The 26,172-nt window shown below is 47.6% G+C and overlaps 1 protein-coding gene across 1 annotated transcript; it reads left to right on the forward strand.

Annotated features, from left to right (window-relative positions):
- Window positions 1–776: 776 nt before the first annotated feature.
- GPR83 (G protein-coupled receptor 83) lies at window positions 777–18,401 on the forward strand. Its single transcript, XM_070425851.1, has 4 exons — window positions 777–1,305; window positions 5,819–5,944; window positions 8,194–8,327; window positions 15,036–18,401. Exons 1-4 carry the CDS (start codon window positions 919–921, stop codon window positions 15,658–15,660), a joined length of 1,272 nt encoding a protein of 423 aa, XP_070281952.1. The 5' UTR covers window positions 777–918; the 3' UTR covers window positions 15,661–18,401.
- Window positions 18,402–26,172: the final 7,771 nt, after the last annotated feature.

Here is a 26,172-nt window from a genome sequence, read left to right on the forward strand (position 1 = left end):
CACCGGGCGTGAATACAGGTGAGCAAGATATCAAGATTTCCTGGAAAAGTGAGTGGGGAACAGAAAAAAACAAAAACTACATGCATAATATCCCTAACTATGGCCTCAAAACTTCCATGGCAGAAAACTCACTGTGAGCTGAGAAGTGGGCTTACTCATCTCCTCGGATTCTCTGATCCTGTCAGAAGAATTTCCTGCTTTGAAGAGTTTCCTTGAGAAGCAAAGCCTCCCACGTGAGGTCTGAGTAAGTGGAAGGAAACAAAACAAGCCCCTCAGCTCGGCTGCAGTCTGGTCCCTGAAGGGTCTTAGAGAACCCCTACCATCGATGTCCTTGTTAACCTCGATCCCGGACCCACCAGGACTCGGGGACCCATCTCAGTGTTGGAAGCTCTCCCGCAAACCAGTGGGGTTCATCCTTGTCGCTCAACAGGGAGGCCCTGGAGCACAGACCGGATCTCTGCGGGGTGCCTGACACCATCCCAACTTGCCCAGGCGCCGGGCTGCTCGCTTTGCAAGAACGAGGCTGAAGCAGAAGCCGAGCAGGCGAGTGCGCTCCGGGGAGCCAGGCTCGGACGCCCTGTCGCAGTTTTCGTCTCAAGTGGGCGCGCGCGGGGCGGGGGAGCCGCCGCGGAGCTGCCGGAGCCGGAGCGCGTCACCGGCGCCGCCAGACGCGCCGCGCTGCCCAATCGGCGGAGGCGCCGCGCCGCGGCCCGGGGCGCAGGGACATAAAAGTGCGGCTCCAGCTCCGCGCGCGCGGATCGAGGGCTGGAGGTCGGGGCGTGCGGGCGCGCCCAGTGCGCGGAGAGCCCCAGGGGTCCCTCCCCGGACCGCCCCGCGCGCGCCTCCCAGCCCCCGCCCGCCCGCAGCCCGGCGGGGACACCCGGACGGCGCGTTCCCGGGCGCGGAGGCTCCAGCAAAATGGTCCCGCGCTGGCCGCTGCTCCTCCTCCTCCTCCCCTTGGCGGGGGCCACGGAGCTCCCCGGAGGCCGGGAGGACGGCCCGGGCCCGGCGGCGACCCCGGCCGCGCCCAACGCCTCGCACTTCTTCTGGAACAACTACACCTTCTCCGACTGGCAAAACTTTGTGGGCGGGCGGCGCTACGGGGCCGAGTCCCAGAACCCCACGGTGAAAGCGCTGCTCATCGTGGCTTACTCCTTCATCATCGTCTTTTCGCTCTTTGGCAACGTCCTGGTGTGTCATGTCATCTTCAAGAACCAGCGAATGCACTCGGCCACCAGCCTCTTCATCGTCAACCTGGCCGTCGCCGACCTGATGATCACGCTCCTGAACACCCCCTTCACGTTGGTGAGGCCGGCGGGGCGCGCGCGCGGGGGGTCCTGTCCTCGCTGCGTCCCACTGCCCACCCCTCCACCCGCCACTATCTCTCTCCTCCTTTCTCTCGCTCCCTCTTTCCCTCCTGCACCCTCCCTCCCTCTCCCGCCTGTCTTCCTGTCTTCATCTCTTAGTCTCTTCTCTCTCTTGCTCATTTCTAATTTCTCACCTCTCCTCTCCTGTTTTTCCATCTCTTAGTCTTTTTGTCAGTCCCTGTCGTTCTGTCCGTGTCTCTCTTGAAGCCTTCTGTCTCTCTTGGTCCGTCTCTCTGTGTCTTCATCATTTTTCCTCGTTGTGACTCTTTCTGTGCCTCTGTTTGCTACCCCCCCTTTACCTTTCTTGTTGGGTTGTGTTCTCCCCCCCCCCCCCCCCCCCCCCCCGCCCCGCACCCCCCTACACGTCTTGTAACTCAGAGCTTCTGCAGCTGGTGGTGGTCTTGGGATAATGATTTTAGTGTCTTGCAGTCAGTTTGGAATGAATGAGCATCTTCCATTGAATGTTAATGTCACTGAGCATGATCTTGTTTGATAATTGAGCAGTACATCAAAGTCCCTTGAAATATAAGCAAAGATTGTTCCGTTACCCTTCTACCCCCACTCCTACCCACCACCACCACCATCCCTCGCTGCCCCCCCCCCCCGCCCCCCAGCCAAAGTGAAGCTGATTAAATTGGAACCTGAAGTGCACCTTTACCTAGACCACGTATTTAAATTGCATTTCTCTGCTGTGCTTTGACAGTGAGGCAGCCATGAAGTCTGTGTTGGGGGAGAGGTAGGGCCCAGGGCTGGGACAGGCTGGGGCTTCTGCACAGGGAAGCCGGTGAGCCTCCTCCCCGAGCCTTGGTTGCTCGGTGTTAGTGGCGTCATTTCTGTCCCTCTGGGACTTGGGAGTGTACTTGGGAGTGTGGTGCTCATGGGTGATTTAAGACTAGGCGGGCTTTGAGCGATCATAATGACAGCTACATCTTATGTTTTTGTAGCACCAGTTAACATTCCCCACCTAACTTGTAGAATAACACCTTGTGGGATTTGAGCTATTACCAAAGCAGTGACTGTTCATATCTCTCTGTATCTCATTGTTTCTCCTTGTCACATTAAAACGACATTCTTTGTCCTCATTTATGAGAACATCACTCACATGTTACAGATGAGGAAACGAAGGCACTGAGGTATTCAATCCCCTGTCCAAGGTCGCTTCGCTAGTAAATGGCAGAGCCAAGATGAGAATTACTTCCCTGATTAAAGTCCAGAGATCTGTCCACTAAGCACCCACCCAGGAGTGGGAAAGGGGGCGGTCTCGGGCCATGTTAGACTACACTACTCCAAACCGTGGGCTTTTCCTGTTCTCCTTCCAGCTCATGTCTAAAGGACTCCTGGCCACTCAGGGTCCTCTAGGCACTAACCAAGGACACGGGGGCTAGCAAATACCCCTGCCCCCTTCCACCATACTCCCCTCTGCTGCCTGGAAGCACAAGAGAGTGCATCTCTGTCTCCCCTTGACTCCCCCCTTGGTTTCTGACCTGACAATCTGCAATGTTGGGGTTAGGCTGGGCCACCCAGGATGGGAACTGGAGGGTCCCAGGGCCTGGCTTTGGGCTGCTGTCCAGAGTAGAATGCACGGCGAGATCTGCAACAGACATGAGGTGGGTGGGGAGGGAGGCCACAGAACCCAGGCCAGTCTGGCAACCCCTGCCCTGGAGAATGTCCTTTGAGAGAGGAGCTCGCAAGATCATGAGAACCCAGCACTACTTCCAGGTTGATTTAAAGCAGCGTGGCCTTCAACCTGATCCCTGTACCGGTCCCAGTCCAAACTCCTATCACAGCTTCCAAGGTGCTGGCAACCAGGGAGAGTGAAAAGGTCAAGGGAGGGTCTTCTAAGGTGTCAGCCGGGCTCCTCCACTGGGTACGAGGTCCTGTCAGCAGGCTGGTTGCTGACAGCAGCCTTTCTCTGCGGTCTCTCTTTCTATCCTCTTTGCATCTGATGTCAGCATCAAGTGTAGCTCTGGTCATTGGGAGAACAATCACTTACAGTTCCCATGGTAGAGATACAGGGTATGGTGGAGCCCTGAGGAGGGAATCATTCATTCTGACCTGCCACAGTCCCATGAGAAGGTCCAAGGATATCTTACCAAGAACATGACATTTCAAAGAGGCCAGAATGTGCTGGAATTTCCCAGGTCAGGATGAATGCTCAGTGCGGACAGAGGGACCTGGAGGAGCAAAGACAAGAGGCATCAAAGTTCATGTTGTGTTGAGGGACCGTTGTGTGGCTCAGTGTAGCTGGAGCAGTGGAAGCAGGAAGCCCAGTGAAGGAGCCAGCAGGGCAGGAGAGAAACAGGGCCAGAAAGGAAGGCTGGGCCCAGCCTGTTAGTGGGCCTGGATACTCATAAGGCATCTGGCACTGTCCTCAGGGCCATGATGATTCTAAGCAGGAAGGTAACAATACAGTTTAAGAAAAGTACTATCAGCAGCATGAAGGTTGAGTTACAAGGGGACAAGACCGGAGGACAAGGAAAGCTGCCAGGAGGCTGTAATAGTGCAGGTGAGAGATGATGGGGGACTCCACTAGAGCCATAGTCTTCAGACTGAAGAGGAGGAAATGGATTGAAAACTATTTAGAGGTAGCACTGGTTGGCTTTAGCAACGCATTGAATATGGCAGGGGAGGAGTAGGCATAGCTAAAGATTTCTAGCTCTGCAATGTTATTGGACTGTTCAAGGCCTCACGTCGCTCCTCCCTGCCCATTCCAAAGATAGTCAAGTCCATGATCTTCTGGCCCAGCTTCGTGATCTGGCCAGACTTGTTCCTCATGACTCTTCCACGCTCTCCAGCCAATACCATTCCACCCCTTATTCCCCAAACAGGTCCTGAGATTTCTGATCCAGTGCCAGATTCTTTGTTCTTATCTCCACATGTGCAAATCCTACCTATTCCTTTAAAATATATATATATATATTTTTTAAATTGATTTCAGAGAAGAAGGGAGAGGGAGAGAGAGATAGAAACATCAATGATAAGAGAATTATTGATCGGCTGCCTCCTGTACTCCCCACGCTGGGGATCGAGCCCACAACCCGAGTGTGTGCCCTGACCGGGAATCCAACCCTTGATTCATAGGTTGATGCTCAACAAATTAGCTGGGCCCTACCTATTATTTAAAGTTCATCTCAGATGTCTCATGTCATAATAATGACAGTTAGCAGTGTTAAGTACTTGCTGTGGACTAAGTGCCGTTGTACCTACTTTATATGTAGTATCTCCTATTTGGCTTTCATAGCAACCATGTGCAAAGGGTTAGCCATTTTATCGATGATGAAAGTGAGACTCATAGGACCTAAGTGCATCGCCCAAGGTGACAGCTGTAAGTGGCAAATACCCTGCTGTAAACCACTACACACTATTCTTTCTGTTGGGCTGACCTGCTCTATTTTCGTACCCTGCCTGGTGGCCCCAGTGCCCTTTGCTTGAGCCTTCTGCAGGGCGTTAAAAACTTTCTGTTTTTCATCTGAGGTACCTGAGTCTTCCTTTGCCCAGAATGGAAGCTCCTTTATCAGAATCAATGCTTGACCTCTCTTGGGCATGGGACGTTACTCACAGGAGCTGCTCCAGCACAGACTGGATGGTGTGGGATGGGGCCTAAGCTGGCTCCTAAAGACTTCAATGTCCTGGAAGCTTCTCTTCTCCCCTTCCTCCCCCCACCCCCGCCACATCCCTCCCTGCCCTTGCCCACACCTCTTCAGGTCCCTGGCTCTCCTTTCCAAATGATGGATTGCAAGGCCTGCTTAGCCAACATTGGAGAGCACAGCCCACACGCTATGTTGTGACTTTTCAGTTTTGTCTTCCTCATTATTCTGAACTCATATGGGCCAGTACTTAATTTTATTATTATTGTGAAAATAGCTACTATTCATTTCTAATAATATATTTCTAGCAATGTGCTAGGCGTTGTGTCGCACCCTTTGTAAATGTTTAAAACACTTAATCCTTACATAAGTCTGCAAAGTTGAGATTTTAAGCCTTGATTTTTTTTACAAATGAGCACACTGAGGTTCAGAGATTGCATACCTTGCTCAAGGTCACACAACTAGAAACTAGCAAAGGCAGGAAGGCTGCGTCACAAGGGGACAAGACTGGAGGACAAGGAAAGCTGGGATGAGGCTATACTGATCCAGGTGCGAGATAATAGCAGACTTCACCAGGGCCATGACCTTGGAACTGAAGCCAAAGCCCATGTCCTTCCTATACTCTCCTGACACCTAACAGGGCCTGGCCCCGGCAGCATGATCGGAGGCTGTTGAACTGAATGATCGACAATGAGTCACACTAGAGAAAATCATGTGTGGCCCACAGTCTGCTGTGAAGTGTGGAAGATGGAGGAGCTGGACGAGGCCTTCCAGGGGATGCTCCTTAGAGGCCACAGGATCAGGGAGGTGGGGCGTCAGGGTCAAGGTCTATCTGTCTCCTGACCTCTGTGGGCTTGTCTCCAGGTCCGCTTCGTGAACAGCACATGGGTGTTCGGGAAAGGCATGTGCCACGTCAGCCGCTTCGCCCAGTACTGCTCCCTGCACGTCTCTGTCCTGACGCTGACAGCCATCGCCGTGAACCGCCACCAGGTGAGGGCACCTGCCCCCAGCACCCTGTCCTCCCCTCTCTGCCTTTGTTTTCCAGAGGGGATGTGAGACCCTTAAACAGTACTTTAGCCCCCTTTTCAATGAATGCATTTGTCTTAATTGAGTAGTATGAATGCTTAGATTAGGTAGGTTAATCTCTTTATACTAGGTGCTGAGGAAAGTTATTCCCCGTTTGTTGTTCCAGTGAAGACTCACTGCTAGTATTTTGTGCCTTAGAATTTAATGAATTTGCTTTACAGGCAGAAAAGCAAACCTGGGAGATGACAGATAGAAAGAGAGTGACAAATAATTGTAGGTCAGAGATAAGGCTCCTGGCTAGGAGATGGACATTCGCTTGCCCAAGCTGTTGATGAGGAAAACAAACTAGGGTGTCCAGGTGGCCAGAGCAGGCATTGGGGTGGGACAGGAAGGTCCTGTTCGCTGTCCTGCTTCAGCAGACACACCTGGGTGGATGTGGTGAGGGGAACTGAAGAGGATCTGGGTGTCCATCCTGGAGGAGGATGGTTCCGTGGCAGGCGTCTTACACTAACTCAGTGAACCCATGTTGTATACTTGGGTCTTTGCTGAATCAAGGAATAGAGGCTCAGAAAGTGCTTACATAACGTTTCCAAGATCATCTGCCTGGCGAATAATGAAGCTGGGATTAGACTGAGGTCTCTCTGGCTCCAAGCGCATTCTCTGATCATCATCCACCCTGCTCTAGAAGACTCAAGGCCACCTGCAAGGCCAATGTCATAGGGCCACCAGGACCAAGAGAGGTAGAATTGATGCTGAGTAGCTCTGAGAGGTGCCACAGGACTAAGAGGCTTCAAGATGCAGATGCAAAGATGCAGCTTTATATGAGGAAGAAGTGGCTAATGGAAGATTTCGAAGAACACACAGCTGCCTGGGGAGGTATGAGTTTCATGTACCAGCCACATTTAAGCAAAGTCTGATAGCGATGTTCAGAGGAGATTCATGCATCTGATAGGGAATTGAGATCTCTGTATCCCTGCGATGCCATCATTTTGACATTTATGTTGCAGATGCTTTGGTGCAAAGTGTGAAAAGGTTGCACACAAATGTTTCCTGCCTTTTCTTAACCTTCTCCCCTAATTCAACAAGAAGGACTCTGGATTACCTTTGCCCGGCCTATGCTTATTCCGTTTAACACAGCTACCTGAGAGTTGCCCCTTGGGTAAAGGTGGGTCTGAGGAACAGGGTGGGAGTCTTGCCCACATTGACCACGTTGCTGTGACTTATACCCAGACAGGGGGCCCTGTCCCAAAGCCAGCAGAGTCTTTGAGCAGTGTCTTGGGCCTCAGGCCTAGGCTTTCAGTCCCTTCAGCAACCTGAACAACAGAGTGTGGGGGCAAAGGTGGCAAAGTCCAGAGTGGAGATGTGCTGGCACTGTCTAAAGCCTAGGCACTGTCTCCTGTAAAACCTTGAAAACGTTGGGAGAAAAATTTGGGAGGACACAGCCAGAACGTCCAGTGTGTCTTGGGATGGGCTGCTGAGGTGGTGGCAGCTCTTTACGACCTATCCCCTGGATCCTGGACTCACCTACCCCAAACTGCCTTTTTCAAGACATAATGATTCTAATCTTAAAATGAGGATGCTGCTAAATACCCAAGTGTTTATTTAAACCGTTTAGGAGAATCAGTTGGCATACAGTAGCAATTTCAAGATGCTTTTCAGCCCGAAACCTATAATACTGGTTTTATTATAGGCCTGAGAAAGACATTTATTAATGACTTCTATAAAGAGTGCTATGAACCCCCAAATCAATGTCAGTACAGCTTCTCATGATAGGTGGTGGGAATCTCCTCTTCACAACTGTCACTCTCAGAGCCCTTTGTAGGCCAGCGGGCTTGGAATCATGAGGCGATGAGGTTAGATTCTGAGGTGGAGGCTGGCCCTGGCTTGTTCCTCTGCCAGCCTTGCTGTGGGGCTGTGGGTGTCCTGAACGCAGACCCGTCTTTCACCCTCCCCATGTTCTCACTGCACCCTGGTCCTGCCACAGACGACTTTCATTACTGCCTGGAGACTCTGAGTCCAGGTGACACCCTCTTCCTAGCCCTGGAGGTGGGCTGTGGGTTGGTGTAGCTCAGGGGCTCAATAATGAATCAGAGGGTGCTTTACTTTATAAACAGGAGCTACCTGCTTTATTGTGACGAGTGAGCCGTGTCATTCAGATTTCTCGTTTGTTTCAAAACTCCTTCAGCCAGTGATGCAGTTTGCTTGTTTTCCAGGTCATTATGCATCCATTGAAACCCCGGATCTCCATCACAAAAGGTGTCATCTACATTGCAGTCATCTGGACCATGGCTACCTTCTTTTCACTCCCACATGCTATCTGCCAGAAATTATTTACCTTCAAGTACAGGTGAGATTAACCAGTAGGGAGCAGCCTGGGGACTCAGAGGACTTTGACACAGGGGAGTTACCAGTACCGGCCACCCAGAGGGAGCCAGAGCCATTCTCTCTGCCTCTCTCACATCCTGTTGTTTCCAGACCTGTGCCTATCCTTTGTTTCCTCCCTCCCTCCCTCCCTTCCTCCCTCCCTCCCTTCCTTCCTTCTTTTCTTTCCTTTCTTTTTGCTATTTCTCATCTTTCCTTCAGCTTCCTCCTTAGTCTCTGTGCAGTTTACAAGGCCAAGGCAATATTGATTAGCATCTGTCCCTGGGAGCATGTACTCTCAGAGACTGAGCTTTACTAGTCAGTCACCCAGGCCGTGTTTAAATGGTGTTGTTTAAATTCTCTTGCACAACCTACAAACCAAACATGTATGTGTCTGAGGCAGGGTGCCCATTCAGGTTTCTTTGCCATATGCTCTCACGGAATGAGAATTCCTTTCAAAGCACTCAGTGTTTAAAATGTAAGCACTTGACTGTGCTACTAGTTTATAAAGGCAATTGCCCCCACTAGATTGTAAAGTTGGGAAGAGCTGGCCCCATTTTTTATTTTGCTTCCTTGGTCTCCCTAGCACCTAACTTACTGTTTCCACATAACAAGCCCTCAATAGCTATTTACTGAATGAGTGAATGAATGAATGAATGAATGAATAGGCTTGGAGTGATTTTTGTCAGTTCAATAATTGTTTTACATGAGGTTCCTCAGAAACAGACCCCGTTAGGCAGGGCAGCAAATGGGAGAGCTTGGGGAAGGGTGGGATTTGAGGGGAAGCTGTAGCCTGCTCCACAGGGAGTTCTGGTAACACAGAGTTTGCCAGCCTTGAGGCAACTGGAGCCGGGTTTTCTTATTCTAGGCTTCCCTTGGGAAAACAGGAACTCCTAGCCACATCTGGATCTTAACGGATCTGTAGGGAGTGTCTTCAGCAGTCCTGGGTAGGCCTAGGCACCTAGGAAGGTCACAGGTGCCAGCTGCTTCTTAGGAGGCAGCCAGGAGCTGGGGGTCTGGCACTATAGACAGGTAAAGGGGATCTAAGAGGATCCAGGGGGTGCAGTGCTGGCATGTCCTAGAGTAGCCATGTGCTGCCCCAGGTGCTGTCACACTCCAGTGACATAAGCAGGGTCAAGAGAGTAAACTCTGAAAGCCAATTTCAACCAACTTCAAAGGCTCCCTCCTGAATGCTAGGCAATTAGAGTGAGCCACGTGCCCAGACCCCCAGCACTCAGACTCCCCATTTGCCTTCACATATGGAGGGCTGTTTTTTATTTTGTTTTTTTTTCTTCTTCTAACAAAAGCAACGAGAGTTCTCTCTTTTGGTAGTGATGACCACCAGCATATATAACAAGAGCAACAAGCCACAAGGTGTGATGATAAAATAGCCATTTTGAGTTGCTGCCTAGATGTTTTACAGTCTGACAACCCTGCTTGCACTGAGTCTGGACATTTAGATAAGGACTCGAGCTTAGGATCCCACCACAGTTCCTGCCTTGCTTTTCCCAGGGCACCTTTTTATTTATTTTTATATTTTATTTTTAAAAATTTATATCTTTATTGTTGAAAGTATTATAGATGTCCCATTTCCGCCCCCATCAACTTCCTCCACCCCTCACCCTCCAGGCCTTCATCCCACTCTTGTCTGTATTCATGGGTTATGCATATCTACACTAATAAAAGAGAAACATGGTAATTAGCGTACGACCGCTACCCTTTTCATTGGCTAATCTGTGAGTATATGCAAATTAACTGTCAGCCAAGATGGCGGCCGGCAGCCAGGCAGCTGATGCGAACAGGGAGGCTTGCTTCCTTCAGTGACAGAGGACTCCAACGTTCCCCGCCGGCCTCTGAGCTTCAGTTGGAAACATAGTAACATTTATAGAAGATAAACAAAAGCCCAGAAAGCTCCTGTCAGTCAGCCAGGATCTCAGAGCTGGAGTCGCAACATTGTTTCGAATACAGAAAACAAAGGCCAGAAACCTGCTTTCAGCCGAGCCTCAGAGAGAAAGCCGGCTCTCAGCTCCAGTGACAGCCATAGAAGGTAAATAAATGCCAGAATAAAAAAAAAAGAAAAAAAGGAGAGGTTTGGAGCTTCAGTCGCCCGCCAGCCTGAAAACAGCCCTCAGCCCCTCACCCGGACTGGCCAGGCACCCCAGTGGGGACCCCACCCTGAAGCAACAAGATGGCGGCTAATTTGCATACTGAAGGCAGGCGGCAGCAGGCAAGGCTGTCTGCGGTCTGGGACCCGGATCTGTGACCCTGCCGGGTGGGATCAGCGGAGCCTCGAGGCCTCCCGGCACCGGGTTCGGCGTGACAGGGGGCAGCGCCCAAACCCCCTGATCGCTCTGCAGCTCTGTGTGTGACAGGGGGCAGCACCCCAACCCCCCCCCCCCACCCCCATGGGCCCTGCTCTATGTGAGACGGGGTAGAGCCATACCTCCCCATCGGCCCTGCCCTGAGTGTGACAGTGGCGGCGCCCCAACCTCCTGATCGGCCCTGCTCTGTGTGTGACAGGGTGTGGCGCCCCAACTCCCCCCCCCCCCCCCCCACGGACCCTGCTCTGTGTGTGACAGGGCGTGGTGCCCCAACTCCCCTATTGGCCCTGCTCTGTGCGTGACAGGGGGGAGCTCCCCAAACCCCTGATGGGCCCTGCTCTGTGTGTGACAGGGTACGGAGCCCCAACCCCCCTGATGGTCCCTGCTCTGTGTGTGACAGGGGGCAGCGCCCCAACCCCCTGATCGGCCCTGCTCTGTGCGTCACAGGGGGTGGCGCCACAACCTCCCCATCGACCCTGCCTTGAGTGTGACGGGGCAGTGCCCCAACCCCCCAATCGGCCCTACCCTGAACGTGACTAGGGGTGGCATCGCAACCTCCCCATCCGCCCTGCTCTGTGCATGACAGGGGGCGGCGCCCCAACTCCCCAATCGGCCCTGCTCTGAGCCCGACCAGGCGCTGCACCTAGGCATTGGGCCTGCCCTCTGCCACCCGGGAGCAGGCCTAAGCCAGCAGGTCGTTATCTCCTGAGGGGTCCCAGACTGCGAGAGGGCACAGGCCAGGCTGAGGGACCCCCTATACCCCCCCCCCCCCCGAGTGCACAAATTTTTGTGCACCGGGCCTCTAGTCTATATATATAAAAGCCTAATATGCAAATTGTCCCCTTGGGAGTTCGTCTGGGAGACCAGGAGTTTGATCACTCACTATGATGTGTGCTGACTACCAGGGGGTGGCATGGAACAAAGGAAGGCCTCGGCTGGCAGGTGGCAGCCAGGGAAGGAAGGCCCCAGCAGGCAACTGAAAGGCCCTGATCCACCCTGATTGCCGACCAAGCCTAGGGACCCTACCTGTGCACGAATTTTGTACACCAGGCCTCTAGTATGCATATAAGTTCTTTGGTTAATCTCTTCCTGCCCCCTCTTTCCTTCCCCTACTCCCATCTGTCAACCAACAAAAAGTTCTCTGTATCTATGAGTCTTTTTGTGTTCTGCTTGTTCATTTTGTTTGTAGATTAAATTGTTGATAGAATATAGTTATTGCCATTTTATTGTTCATATCTTTTATCTTCTTCTTTGAGAAGACCCTACAACATTTCATATTAATACTGGTTTGGTGGTGATGAACTTCTTTAGCTTTTTCTTGTCTGGTAAGCTCTATATACCCATCTAATCTAAATGATAGCTTTGCAGGATAGAGTAATCTTGGTTGTAGATACTTGCTTTTCATCAGTTTGAATATTTCTTGCCATTCCTTTCTGGCCTGCAAAGTTTCTTTTGAGAAAGCAACTGACAGTCTTATGGGAGCTCCCTTATGGGTAACTAACTGCTTTTCTCTTGCTGCTTTTAATATTTTCTCTTTAACTTTTTGCATTTTAATTATGTGTCTTGATGTGGGCCTCTTTCGGCTCATCTTGTTTGGGACTTTCTGTGCTTCCTGGACTTGTATGTCTGTTTCCTTCACAAAGTTAGGGAAGTTTTCTGTCATTATTTTTTCAAATAGGTTTACAATTTCTTGCTCTGTCTCTTCTCCTTTCAGCACCCTGTCTCAGGGGATCCTTACACTATCATCATTTTTTATTTTTTTATTCTTTTTTTTCTTTTTGCTGTTCTGATTGGGTGTTTTTTGCTTCCTCATATTCCAAATTGATGGTTTGATTCTTGATTTCCCTTACTCTAGTGTAGATTCCTTTTAAGTTATTCTTTATTTTAGTTAGTGCATTCTGCTTAGTTCTTTTTTTATGCTGCTAAAGTCCTCACTAAGTTTGTTGAGTATTCTTATAACCGTGTTTATCTAGCGATTGCTTCTCTCCATTTTGTTTAGTTCTTTTTCTAATGGAGTTTTGTTCCACTCTTTCATGTGGGAACATGTTTCTTTGTCTCCTCATTTGGGCCATTTCTCTGTGTTTGTTTCCATGTATTAGGTTGAGCCGCTATGTCTGCTAGGCTTGGTAGTATGGCCTAATGTAGTAGGTGTCTTGTAGGGTCCAGTGGCACAGCCTCCCTGCTCACCCCAGCTGGGCACTTGAAGTATGCCCCCCCCCCCCATGTGGGCTGTAACCCTTCTGTTGTAATTGAGTCTTGATTGCTGTTGGCATGTCAATGGGAGGGAATTACTCAGGCTGATGAGCTGCAAAGACTGGCTGTGACCACTGACCTCCAACCACCTTGGAGGATCAGCTGTGCAGGGGCACACCACATAGAGCAAGACTTACTTCAGTGGGGCTCTGCTATTCACTGAGTCCACCCCTTGAGTGTGTCACTTGTGAAGGTGGTTAGGTGATGGTGCTTTGATGTGGTCTGAAGCTGTTCACTGGGTGTGCTGGATCTGGGGCCTCCTGGGAGGTATAGGTCAAGGTCAGCCACTGCCTGTGTTCTGCCTGAGGCCACTAGGCATAAGCTATAAAACAATCTGTAGATGGCTGCTTCTTGTGCTGGGCTTGGAGGTGCCCAGGCAAGGCCAAGCTGCTGCTAGAGCCAGGCATGGGGCCATTTAGTGAGAGGTATGGGACTTGCTGAGGCCAGATGCTGCTTGTTTGAGAGATTTTAGGAAAATCTGAAGCCTGAACCAAGACAGGCCATTCTATGGTAAAGCCCTGGAAACAGTTTGGGTGGGCCCAAAGATTGGGTGGAACAGGGCTTTAGGGAATCACCAGGGTGGGATAAACAGTGTGATCCAGGTTGCTGGAGTCTCATCTGCCAGCTCTGTTAGTAAAGGGCTCATCAAAGGGACAATGGCTACTGCCAGCACTTCTGCCTGGGAGAAAGGTGCCCCTCTAGCTTGCCCTGATGTCAAACAATTCAGTTCCTCCCCTATGTCTCTGTTACCTTTCAAGTTGCTGCCCCTGCACTGGAGCTCAGAGGGAGTGAGTCCGAGTAAGTTCATGCACAGGCCTTTTAAGAGGAACTGTGTGGGACTCCAGCAGCCTCAGTCTCCCTCCTCAGTGCACACTGGTTTTTATAGACAGAAGTTATGGGTACTTCTCTTCGTGGCACTAGAACCCTGAGCTGGGGGACTTGGTGTGGGCCTGGGACCCCTTGCTTCTCAGGGAGGACCTCCACATCCCAGATACCCCTCCTGATTTTTATCTGATACACATGGTTGTGGGACCAGTCCTTCCGCACCTCTGCCCCTCCTACCAAACTTGATGTGGCTTCTTTAATTTTGTAGTTGTAGGACTTCCATTTAGCTTGCTTCCAGGCAGTTCTGAATGATGGTTTTTCTGTAGTTTAGTTGTAATTTTGATGTGGTTTTGGAAGGAGGCGAGTACCATGTTTACCTACGCCACCATCTTGACCAGAAGTCTGGGGCACCTTTTTACATGACCTCTCAGAGTTGAGCCTGCAAAATATTAGTGACCACTGCCTCAGCCATCTTATAATAAGTAATAGGTGCTTGCTACCCTGCTGTCTGTCTCCTGCTCACTGATAACTTGGGATGGAGGACTATCCTTCCTCCAGCTCATTGCACCTCTGTTCTGAAATTTGTAAGCAATAAATCTTGTGACTTGACTTCCTTTGTGTGACTATATTGAAATAGTGCCTTCAAAATGGCCCTATGGTTTTTACTTCCCCAAAGTGGGAGCTTAGATACCTAGATAGCTGTCTGCTGCCCCCATGTGAGTGGCTTATTTCTCCTTATTCAGCAGGTCATCATCTTTAACACAGTAGCTCTGGATTCTTCAATACACATGGATATCACTGAAAAGTTTGAAGACTGGGTATATTACATAGAAAATAAGTATGTTATTCTGGGATTGCCACTCATAGTATCAAGACCCATCATGTCTTTGGCCCATTTCTTAGTTCCCTCTGGAATGGCAATAGGTAGTATAATGGGGAATTCTTGAATACACTGTGCTCCCAGGATGAGTTAGGTCTAAGATGAGGAACACCAGTGTTGCATTCATTCATTAAACAGATATTTTTGGGGTCTCTATTATGAGCTAGGGAAAATGCAAAGTTAAGAGGACACAGAGAGATCCAGGTATATTCCTTATCTTTATAGAACTCCCAGCCTAGTGGGAAAGTCAGAAATGTAATCAGATAATTAGGCTGGAGCATTAAAAGTGCTATAACAGATGGATGTACCAGCAGGCTAGTGCTTCTTGGGCCGAGGCCTTTCTAGACTAATTGCACACTTTCCTTCTCTCTGTCTCCCTGTGTCTCTGTGTCTCTCTCTCTCCCCTTGCCCCCAGTGAGGACATTGTTCGCTCCCTATGCCTGCCAGACTTTCCTGAGCCAGCTGACCTCTTCTGGAAGTACCTGGACTTGGCCACCTTCATCCTGCTTTACATCCTACCCCTCCTCATCATCTCTGTAGCCTATGCCCGTGTCGCCAAGAAGCTGTGGTTGGGCAACACAATCGGTGACGTGACCACGGAGCAGTACCTGGCCCTGCGGCGCAAGAAGAAGAAGACCATCAAGATGCTGATGCTGGTGGTGGTCCTCTTTGCCCTCTGCTGGTTCCCCCTCAACTGCTACGTCCTCCTCCTGTCCAGCAAGGTCATCCATACCAACAATGCCCTCTACTTCGCCTTCCATTGGTTTGCCATGAGCAGCACCTGCTACAACCCCTTCATCTACTGCTGGCTTAATGAGAACTTCAGGGTGGAGCTGAAGGCATTACTAAGCATGTGCCAGAGGCCACCCAAGCCTCAGGAGGAGAGGCCACCCTCTCCAGTCCCTTCCTTCAGGATGGCTTGGACAGAGAAAGGCAAGGGGCGGAGGGCTACACTAGCCAACAACCTCCTGCCCTCCCCACAGCTCCAGTCTGGGAAGACAGACCTATTGTCTGTGGAGCCCATTGTGGCGATGAGTTAGAGGAGGGTGAGAAGAGGCAGAGGGGAGGGCTCTGTCTACAGCTGAGATTGGGAGAGAGCCTGAGGACAGAGCCTGGAAAAGAGCCTGTCCTCTCATACATGCCCTTCACCATGCTGGAAACAAGTTTCTGCAGAAGCCGTAGGACTCTTGAGTTCCTAGGAAACTGCTTAGCTTCCTGGCCACATTTGATGTGAAGACTAAAAGGCACCTACCAACTAGACATATGTTTGTGAATTTCTGTCTAAGAAATACTGTGAGGAATATCACCCTGGTTCCTGAGCCAGAGAACAAGACAACTTCAGCCCAGATGGAGGCTGAGTCAGTCAACTGCCTCCAACTGTCAGGCAGCTGCCTTACCTCCCTCCCTGCCACTGAGCATCCTTTTAAGGACACCTGAGTCATATTTGGGTGTGGCTTACCCAGATGCACAGAGCTGTGCTTGAAGAAACTCATTGCACAGTGCAAGGTTAGCGAACCAGAGTTGGCACGGATGTTTTCATGTCTCACTTTCTAGAGTCATGGGACCAGGATGGATCACAATTCTGTGGTGGCCTGGTCCCATATTTGACAAGAAAGGACCAATTTGGTTCCTTAAAACAACAACAAAAATTATTATTAAAACTTTGGAAAATTCAGAAAAGCACAAAGAAGAAAATAAGAATCACCCCCTTTTCCCAACATGTGATGAGCTGTTAGCTGTGGATTTATTTGCAACTTTTTCTTTCATGCCTGTGTGTGATTCATTTCATGATGAGCTGCACTTTTCCATGCACAGATAAGCAAGAAACGGGTGCAGAAGAGAACTCTTGAGTCTCTCTCCCAGGAATAGTATCTACCACTAACAGAAGAGTTGGAAGACGAGGTGGGAGAGAAGCTCCAGGAGAAGACTGTCACAGAGCAGACAGACTGCCTTCCTCTTGTAGTCAGTGGTGAGGGGGGCCTGGCTGAAGTAACTCTTTTCAGATGGTGGCCATTGTGATGAGCTGGGAACAAAGCTCATCCAAGAGCCACAATTCCTTCTCTCCTGGAATCACACAGAATGAGAGGCGGAAAGCCTCGCCCTGGAGATGAGGGAGCAGACTTTCCAACATGCTGGAAATCATTGTTAGACACCTCACCCCCCCCCCCCCCCAACCTATCTAGAGAGGCCATTTCTCTGTGGTGCCTAAATAAGGCTTCTTTATTTTCTTCATTGTCAGCATCACCCTGGCAGTTTATGCATCACTTACAGAAACCTGTGCCATGTTGTGATGGTCCTTCAGGACTCAACGTGCCAGAGAAACCTCATTCCAGAGACTGAGCATTTCATCACCTTCTATCTAAAAGACGCCTCAGGCAGAAAAGAGCTTCATTCACCAGCCTGAAATCTGGGTTCTGGGTTGCCACTCTCACCGGTTTTAGCTTTCTTCTAGCACCAGACAGATCCAGAAAGCAAAGCATGGTTATGGAGCAGAGTGGGAAACTCAGGTTTGGGGAGAAGGGGTTTCTCCAAGGTTCACTTAGATCGTGTGGCTGTTAATGGAAACTGAACTTGGTCCTATCACTTGCTTCCCTATAATGAACCATGGGACTTTGTTATACTATTCTATTTATGAGGAAGTTTGAAACTTTTCAGGATGTAAAGTTTTGAAAAAAAATCATCTTTTGAACAGTGGGTAAGAAAGTGACTTTCATGGAGCAGAGAGAACTGTCTGAATCCATAGGGATCCCCAGGTGGGTTTTTCGGGCCAAATGGCTCCCATGTCTGTCGGGGTCCAGCCCCAGCAGGTCCAGGGGTTCCCAAAGGTGTGGACGGAGTCGACGAAGAAGGAATGGCACGGAGACAGCGTTCAGTTGATCAGCAGCCTAGCCAGCTTCTCTAGCCAGGTTCTAGCCAGGCTCTCTAGCCAGGTTCTCTAGCTAGGTTCTCTCTTTATTCTCCTGTTACATCTGTATTTATACCATTTGATTTTAATCCTATCCATTCTATTCCAGAGGTTAGGGCATTTGTTATCTCCATTCCAAGGTCACTACTCTACTATTCTGTTAAACTACAAGGAAGTAACTGAAGGAGATTATCCTAAGTAAAGATTATGTAGCTTAAGCGTGATTGTTCATAGTTAAGGTGATTAACTACCCACCTGGCACTTAGTTAAGGGGTTTTACTGATTATTCCCTTCCTTAGTCCTGTTAATCCCTAACTCCAGGGAAAAATTCCCACCTGGGGAAACAACCTTTCTCGGAGAGGTGACCCTGGTTTAAACACATAGCACTAAGAAGGGGAGCAAACATATTAAGAACAGTATGCCATATATGCCAGGTCCCTTGAAACATATGCTGTGCAGATGTTTTTCCCCTGCAGCGACTGTCAGGCAGCAAGCATGTCTGTGCCTGTTGTCTCTGTAGCATCGAGAAGTAGCTTAGTGTTGCCATAGAAATTCTATGAACCAGAGAGAGAATGGGCAGCGGGGCCACTGTGTCCCTGAACTTTGCCTCTCTCTCTCTCTCCCAGAGCTTCTAGAAATACGGTTGAGTCACAGAGAAGCTCTTTTTTGGGGAAGGACTCACTGGTGGCCCATTAGGTCTGTGTCTCCCGCCTGTACCTTGTCTGTCCCCCTCCCTATGTTCCCTACGTGCCTCAGAGCAAAAAGTGAATTATATTGTGAATGTGAAATTTGTAAAACTTGAGTCTTTCTAATGTGCTATAATGTGTATTTTAGTGTACATTGCTCTATTCTCAATAAAATAATTTTGGGTGTGTGGACTGTGCTTCTCGGATTTGTGCTTAGGCCACAGTGAGTAACCTTTAAAATGGGGACCCACGTGGATTAGATGAAGAGTGTGTGGAGATCACCTGCCACACCCCTGTGCCTAACAGCCAAGGAAGTGCAGACTCTGAGGTGGTGAATAGCTAGTTGAAAACTTCTGACTTCTAGTCTAGTGCTTCTTCCACTGACCTGGCTGTCAGGTTCCCTCTCTGTGATTATGAATCTGTGCTGTGTGTTTTTAACTTGGGGCTCCATCTATTCCTTGGTGATTCAGGAGGAGGTGAAGCTGCCACTCAAGACCTGAGAGCGGGACTCCCACTTGCAGTGTGTCATGCAGGGTGCATGTGGGCTCGATCCCCAGTGGGGGGCGTGCAGGAGGCAGCCAATCAATGATTCTCCTTCATCATTGATGTTTCTATCTCTCCCTTTCCCTTCCTCTCTGAAATCAATAAAAAATATTTTTTAAAAAACAAGTAATTTCACAGAAGGTTGTACATAGGGTCATTTACTGAGCCTAAGAGAAATTTTGAAAGACAAATGAAAGGCAGAGGAGAAGGAGAAGGGAACTAAGATTTGCGAACACCTGCTATGTGAGATGCAGTACTGAATCTTTGTGAGCTCATGATCCCCCTCGCCTTTATTGCAGTTCTCCAGGATGGGCATTGTTATTTCTACATTGCAGATGAGGCTCAGCTAAGAATCATACAGAGGAATTGGGGAAACTCTACCTTCTTGGAGATTAGGTTCTGAGAAAAGAATCTTAATATGTTTTGAATCCACTATTTTACCAATTTCCTTGATTTTGAGACACTTTTTGGGTAAAACCTGTTCACTGTCCTAAAAAAACCAGTGCTTGAGTTACATGCTTTGGGAAATGCTTGACTAGGTGGATCCTGAGTGCCTTTGCAGCTCCGGGGTCAATGAGACCTTGGTTCTAGTATGGGCAGGACCTCATGCTGCTTTGTGAGCTCAGTTATGGGGAGAAGGACTTCCAACAAGCCCTAAGCGATGCCCAGATGCTGGGGCCTTGCTTGACTGCCCATGGCAGGTTGCCAAGGCAAACAAAACAGCAGTCTCAGCCAGCCCAGGCCTCGGGGTCCTCGGGTAGCACAGGTAGAAAGCGAAACCCTCAGTGCTTCAGACTAGCTGTGATCTCTAAGCTGCTGCAAGCTATAGGTATAGGCTCTAGGGCAGCCGTGGGCAAACTACAGCCTGCGGGCTGGATCCAGCCCCTTTGAAATGAATAAAACTAAAAAAAAAAAAAAAAAAAAAAGACCGTACCCTTTTATGTAATGATGTTTACTTTGAATTTATATTAGTTCACACAAACACTCCATCCATGCTTTTGTTCCGGCCCTCCGGTCCAGTTTAAGAACCCATTGTGGCCCTCGAGTCAAAAAGTTTGCCCACCCCTGCTCTAGGGTAATGGGAGAAGGGCCAGTGTGTACAAGGGGGAAAACCGGGAACACTAGGTCTTGAGCATCATGTCTGTCCTAGAGCGTCTCTTAAAGATGGTAGAAGATGCTTCTACTTCTGTGGGATTAGGCTGTCAACACCTTGCTTTGAATCCTCAGCTAAATGAAGGATATAGAAAGGGCTTCGACTTGGAGGAGAGAAATGTATGGAAAAAATGATTTGAAGAGAGCTGTTGCCTATTAGTACTTCTTCCTCCACATAGATGGAGGGTGTAAGGTCTACCTGTGGACCTGCCTCCCCAACCCGGCCCCACCGTTCTCTCTCATTTCAAGGAGGGGTGAGGGAGGGAATCAATGCTGGATGCATTTGGAAAAACCAAACCAAACCACAGTGGTGTTTAACGTGAGAAAGCCCTGGGCTTCAGTCTTCTTTCGGAGGTTTTGTAGCCTCTCTTGCTGAGAACAAGCTATCTGCTGTTTCATGGAGGCAAAGTGCTTGATGGTAACAGAATCCTATCCAGGATACAACATTACATGTAGCCATGGTGTCTTCCTAGGCTCCTCTAGACCCAACCGGACCTGTTCACAGTGTCCCTAGGCCCAGGCTCCTTGCTTAGGTTTAAGATGGAGAATATAGAACCTTACTCCCTCCATCTATGTGGAGGAAGAAGTACTAATAGGCAACAGCTCTCTTCAAATCATTTTTTCCATACATTTCTCTCCTCCAAGTCGAAGCCCTTTCTATATCCTTCATTTAGCTGAGGATTCAAGAAAAGAAGGTATGGTTTGGGGTCCATTTTACATTCTCTGTGGTGTTCACTTTCTATCTAGCCAATGAATTAGCCTCTCAGTGAAACTGAAACCAGAAGAGTCCACCCTGCCACCTTACGTAACATTCCTAGACTCTGGGGAGCTGAGGCTTCCATCCTTGACAGAGTACAGGTAGTCAACCCAGGCACGGTCACGTCAAAGGAAGAGCTGCCTAGCTGCGCTTCAGAAAGCAATTCTGTCAGCCAGAGGCTTGCTTTTCCTCTGGGGGAAGCTGGAATCTCTACTCTTTCTTACTATGTGAAGTTGTGCGGAGGTACTTTTTCTCACCTACATTTTTGTTTTATTAAAGTTCCTTACTCTGTCAGATCCTAGGGACATTTGTTAGGCTGTCACTCCAGGACCTCTCATTCCTTCTTGTAGATTCAATATATATCTTATCCTGCAGTCATAATAAATCAGTACTTCATTCTAGTAGATTTTTTGGGGCAGATTCTTTAGGATTTTCGATGCACATATCATGTCATCTGCAAATAAATACAAATTTTCCTCTTTCTAATATATATGACTTGCATATCTTTTCCTTGTCTTACTGTACTAACTGGATTTTCCTGTACAAAAGTGAAGAGAAGTGGTGAACATGGACTTTAGCGGTTGTGTTATTTAGTTGTAAAATTCTCTATTGGTTTCAGAGTTCGGGCATTCTAATAAGTGTGTAGTGGTAACTTGTCTGAATTTGCATTTTTGTGGTGACAAGTGTTGTGGAGCACCTTTTCATGTACCCATTTGCCATCTGTGCATCTTCTTTGGTGAGGTGTTTGTTAAAGTCTTTGGCCCATTTTTTAATCAGGTTGTTTGTTTTCTTAGTGTTGAGTTTTAGGAGTTCTTTCTAATAGTCCTTCATTAAGGTGTGTCTTTGACAAATATTTTCTCCCATTTTGTGGTTTATCTTTTCATTCTCTGGACATTATCTTTCACAGAGCAAAAGTTGTTGTAAATAATTTTGTCCCATTTTTGTAATTTTTATCTTTAAGAACAATTGCCTGAACTTTCTTTGCCACATCCCTCCTTCCCTAATTAGTTATTATAATACCTATTTCTTTATTGAGATTATCAGCCTGTTTGTTCATTATAAGCATGTTTTCCTGTAAAATATTTGAATAGTTATATTAGTAGCTGCTTTAAAATTCCTTATATGCCTATTTGCAACATCTAGGTCATTTTAGAATTGGTTTCTATTGCTTTATTTTTCTCTAGAGTATGGGTCATATTTTTCAGTTTCTTTGCCTGTCTAGTGATTTTTCCATTGATTATGTACTGGATATTATGATGGTATTTTGAAGAGACTCTGGATTTTTTTTTTTTTATATATTTTATTGATTTTTTACAGAGAGGAAGGGAGAGAGATAGAGAGTTAGAAACATCGATGAGAGAGAAACATCGATCAGCTGCCTCCTGCACATCTCCTACTGGGGATGTGCCCGCAACCCAGGTACGTGCCCTTGACCGGAATCGAACCCGGGACCTTTCAGTCCGCAGGCCGACGCTCTATCCACTGAGCCAAACCGGTTTCGGCAGAGACTCTGGATTTTATTTTTCTCTGTCATCAGAGAAAGGTTTTTCTTTGTTTGTTTTGGCCTAGGAGGCAGTTAACCTTGATATCCCTGTGGTGGGCAGCTGAAATCTCTTGATTTCCCCAACTTCACTTGCTATTCATTAGCTGGGCCCTCTGGGGCCTTCAGAGCACATGCATAGTTCAGTGGTCGGGCAAGGACGTGGGTAGGCTCAGTTTATACTAAGACTTTGGGGTTCACCGCTTCTGCAGCTTTGTCTTCCCCACAATTTCTCCCCTAACTTTCCAATCACTTCACAAGCCCTGGCTTTTGGCCACCTTGAGCTTCGTGCATATTGGGGAATGTCTGCAGACAAAAAGCCTCAAGCTCTCAACTCGCACAAATTGTAAAGTTGTTGTTTTTAAAATCCTTATTGTTGAAAGTATTACATATGATACCCCCCCTCCCACACACACACTCCATTGACCTCTTCTTGTAATGTTGTATTTTAAGAATGGACTCTTATCTAGTTTCCACACACTTTTTGTCCCTTTCCAGAGCCTTCATATAGTTGCTGTAAGATATTTTTCCAGATTTTTAGTTGTTAGTACAGAGAGATTAATCTGACCAAGCTATTCTGCCATTACCACTCTGGATGAGTGTTAAGGTAGTTTCTCAGCTTATGCTTTTCATACCCCATTGATACTGTAAATTTGCCCCCACATCCAAATATAGGGCTGGCATAGAGTTCCAGTTTCTTGTGGATCCACCCTTGGTCCGGGATGAGTGGGAGGCGTCTGTATCACTTCCCTTTGCCCATTAGTCTTCTAGTTCAGTGGTTGGCAAACTCATTAGTCAATAGAGCCAAATATCAACAGTACAACGATTGAAATTTCTTTTGAGAGCCAAATTTTTTAAACTTAAACTATATAGGTAGGTACATTGTTATTAACTTAATTAGGGTACTCCTAAGGGTTAGGAAGAGTCACACTCAAGGGGCCAAAGAGCCGCATGTGGCTCGCGAGCCACAGTTTGTCGACCACGGTTCTAGTTCCACTTCCACCATTCATGCTGATAGCATGGTCTCTTTCAGGTTTCCAGCTTTAGGCAGGCAGTTCCAGCCTTGACTCTCCCTGCTCCCGCCCGCCCCCCCCCCCCCCCCCCCCCCCCCCCCGCCCCATGAATGGGCTTCCTATTCCCAGATGCACTATAATCTCAGCATCAGAAATGGATATTCAATCCTGATATCCCCACTGGCAATTCTGATATAGACTCCTACTTACCAGTTTAACTGTTAGTTTACCTATTCCCTGTTTATGGAATTTAGATTTTTCCACTTCTTAGTATTAAACATTTCTTAATGTTTGTAGTCATGGAGCACGCTGCATCAGCCCAGTCATGCATTCTGAACAAAAGTCCAATAATTCACTTTGCATAAGGATTTCTTAAAATATTTTTTAAAGTTTAGCTTCACCCTAGCCGGTTCAACTCAGTGGCTAGAGCATTGGCCTGTGGACTGAAAGGTCCCGAGTTCTATTCTGGTCAAGGACACATGCCTGGTTGTGGGCTCGATCCCCAGTAGGGGGCATGCAGGAGGCAATCGATCAATGATTCTCTCTCATCATTGATGTTTCTATCTCTTTCTCCCTCTCCCTTCCTATTTGAAATCAATAAAAATATCTTAAAAACATAAAGTTTATCTTCTATTATGCATTAACTACCTGAGAATAGTATGCAATTTAGTCAATTTAAAATTAAAAGCTTACTTAAGAGTCACCATACACCAAAAATGATGTATTCATTTCTGACATTATTAATACTCCAAAGAAAATTGTAATTTTATGGAAAAATGAAAACATTCAGAAAATGTTGAATAAATACTTATTGACCCAGGCATTCTAAGTATTAGAATTATAGTATTGAATTCTCACTGGAAAGACTGTACTATGAAGTGTTATTACCTCTTTTATACATGAGTAAACAGAAACTCAAAGTGAGGCTGATGTGACCTTTCCAAGTTTACACAATTGATAAACAGTCTGTACTGGATGTCAAACCCAGGTCTTTCTAGTCCCAATGGTCATGCTTTTGACCACTATTCTATGCAGCTCTGGGTTTTGCCAAGAATTAGCTAGCAGCCATCTTTAAGGCCTAAAGTGATGGCTCAAGGAGGAGGCAGACTTACAAAATGGTTTAAGACCTAGCTATGGTACTCTTGGGAGTGCTAAATGAATTTGGAGCCTCCTTGCACTATACCAGGAAACCCTACATTTGTTGGTTACATAATCATTTAAAATCCATCTATGGTGGTACAGTATTAGTCTGCTAGGGCCGCCACAAAAAAATACCACAGGCAGGGTGGATTAAACAACAGACATTTATTTTCTGATAGTTTTGGAGGCTACATGTCCAAGATCAAGGTGCTCCCCTTTCTGGCTCATGGTCATTCTTCTGTATACATGAGGTAGGGGTGGAGGGTGGGCGGGGGGGGGGGGGGGGGGGGGAGGAGAGTTAGTTCTCTGATGTCTCTTCCTCATTGGACACCAACCCTTATGGATTAGCACCCAACCCTTATGACTTCATTTGACCTAATTGTCTTCCTAAGGGCTCTATCTCCAAACACAGTCCTATTTGGGGTTGGAGTTTCAACATATGAATTTTGGGGGACACATTTCAATCCATAACAAGTACCATAAATAATTTTCTCAAACTTCCTTTTCTTATTCTAGTACATTTATACCACTTATTTTAACTACTCCTTATGAAAATGATCAAAGTAGCTTTCTACACTTACTTCTAAAGGGAAGTAACTGATTGCCCAGAGATTAGAAGCTCAGGTTATATTAAAGAGGGGCATTTTAGCAAGAACTCAAGATTTTAATGTGAACAAGACCAACTCATACAGAAAAAAAAAATGGTAAAGGGAATTTTAGGCACTTTCAATGAGTGCCCAGTCGGCCCTAATTTGTTTATTAAGTAGAAGATAAAACTTGAGTGAAAAATGGAAACTTAATTAACTTAGATTGCAAGGCTGTCTATAGGAAACACGTGACTTTTGACTAAAATGTGATTTGGTGGGCAATTAGGTGCCAGTATAAACATGTCATCCCGAGGGATTTGTCAAAGTCCTGGGAATATCCTTGAAAATGTCAAGGATCCGCTGTCCTGTGTCAGTGAGACCTGAACAGCTTGTCCTTTTCTTCTTTTGAAGGTAAAATACTAAAAATTCAGGCTATATTGTTTGGTGAATATTTGTCTTTGGAACCACATGGTGCTAGAAATAGATCTGGGGATGTGTAGGATTGAAGGTTGCCCTCAGACTTCAGCATGAGGGAAAAAAAGGACAGCAGTTTAAAAAAATACAAAGAATAGTAAACTGGTAGCTTAGAAAGCATGTTAGATTTTTTTCTATTCTATTCAAGGAAGAACGAATTTTGAGCCTCAGTGCCTTGACAAGGAATAATTTTTATCTTGCTACCCACTCCCATTTTATTTTTACTAGCTGGAGCATGATCTTAGAAGTCAGAAATGAATCACTGCTGCCGATGAGTCCAAAGGAATGTGGAGCTGTTTTTGATGAATAACACTTTAATTTCAAATTATTCTGTCTTTCTGAATAAACCACATAAGAAGCAATGAGTTTAAATGATAATAAGAAGCAATTAGCTTTTGAAAGAAGGGAGAAGCTCTCAGAGCAGTCCCAGTGTGAGGTTTTAAAACAGGGAATATTTCCTCAGGAAGGCTGAGATATTGCTCTTCCTGGAGTTGCTCATCTGGGGATTAGGGCTCAGTGAGGAGTCTTTTTCTGGGTATTTGTCTCATCCTGGGACTTTGAAGCCAGATGGGGCAGGAGGGTGTAGTGGTTAATGTCTAGCTCCATGAGGACTAGACAGACTGGGGCGCAAGTCCATTTCGGCCATGCGTGCTCTTGGGCAACTAGATGAACTCTGAGCCTCAATTTCATTATCTGTAAAATGAGGTGGTTGTAATGATTAAGTAATGCTTGTAATGTGCTTATAAGTTGGTAAT

Source organism: Myotis yumanensis, unplaced genomic scaffold (genome assembly GCF_028538775.1).
Source record: "Myotis yumanensis isolate MYYU_CA2020_CCGP unplaced genomic scaffold, mMyoYum1.0.hap1 SCAF_10, whole genome shotgun sequence".
Taxonomy (NCBI): Eukaryota; Metazoa; Chordata; class Mammalia; order Chiroptera; family Vespertilionidae; genus Myotis; species Myotis yumanensis.

What these genes read in the sequence shown, in the direction of transcription:
- GPR83 (XM_070425851.1), top strand. Translation starts at nt 919, where the DNA reads ATGGTCCCGCGCTGGCCGCTGCTCCTCCTCCTCCTCCCCTTGGCGGGG. An exon ending in TGAACACCCCCTTCACGTTG is followed by an intron (nt 1,306 to 5,818) that starts GTGAGGCCGGCG and finishes GCTTGTCTCCAG; the next exon opens with GTCCGCTTCGTGAACAGCAC. An exon ending in TTATTTACCTTCAAGTACAG is followed by an intron (nt 8,328 to 15,035) that starts GTGAGATTAACC and finishes CCTTGCCCCCAG; the next exon opens with TGAGGACATTGTTCGCTCCC.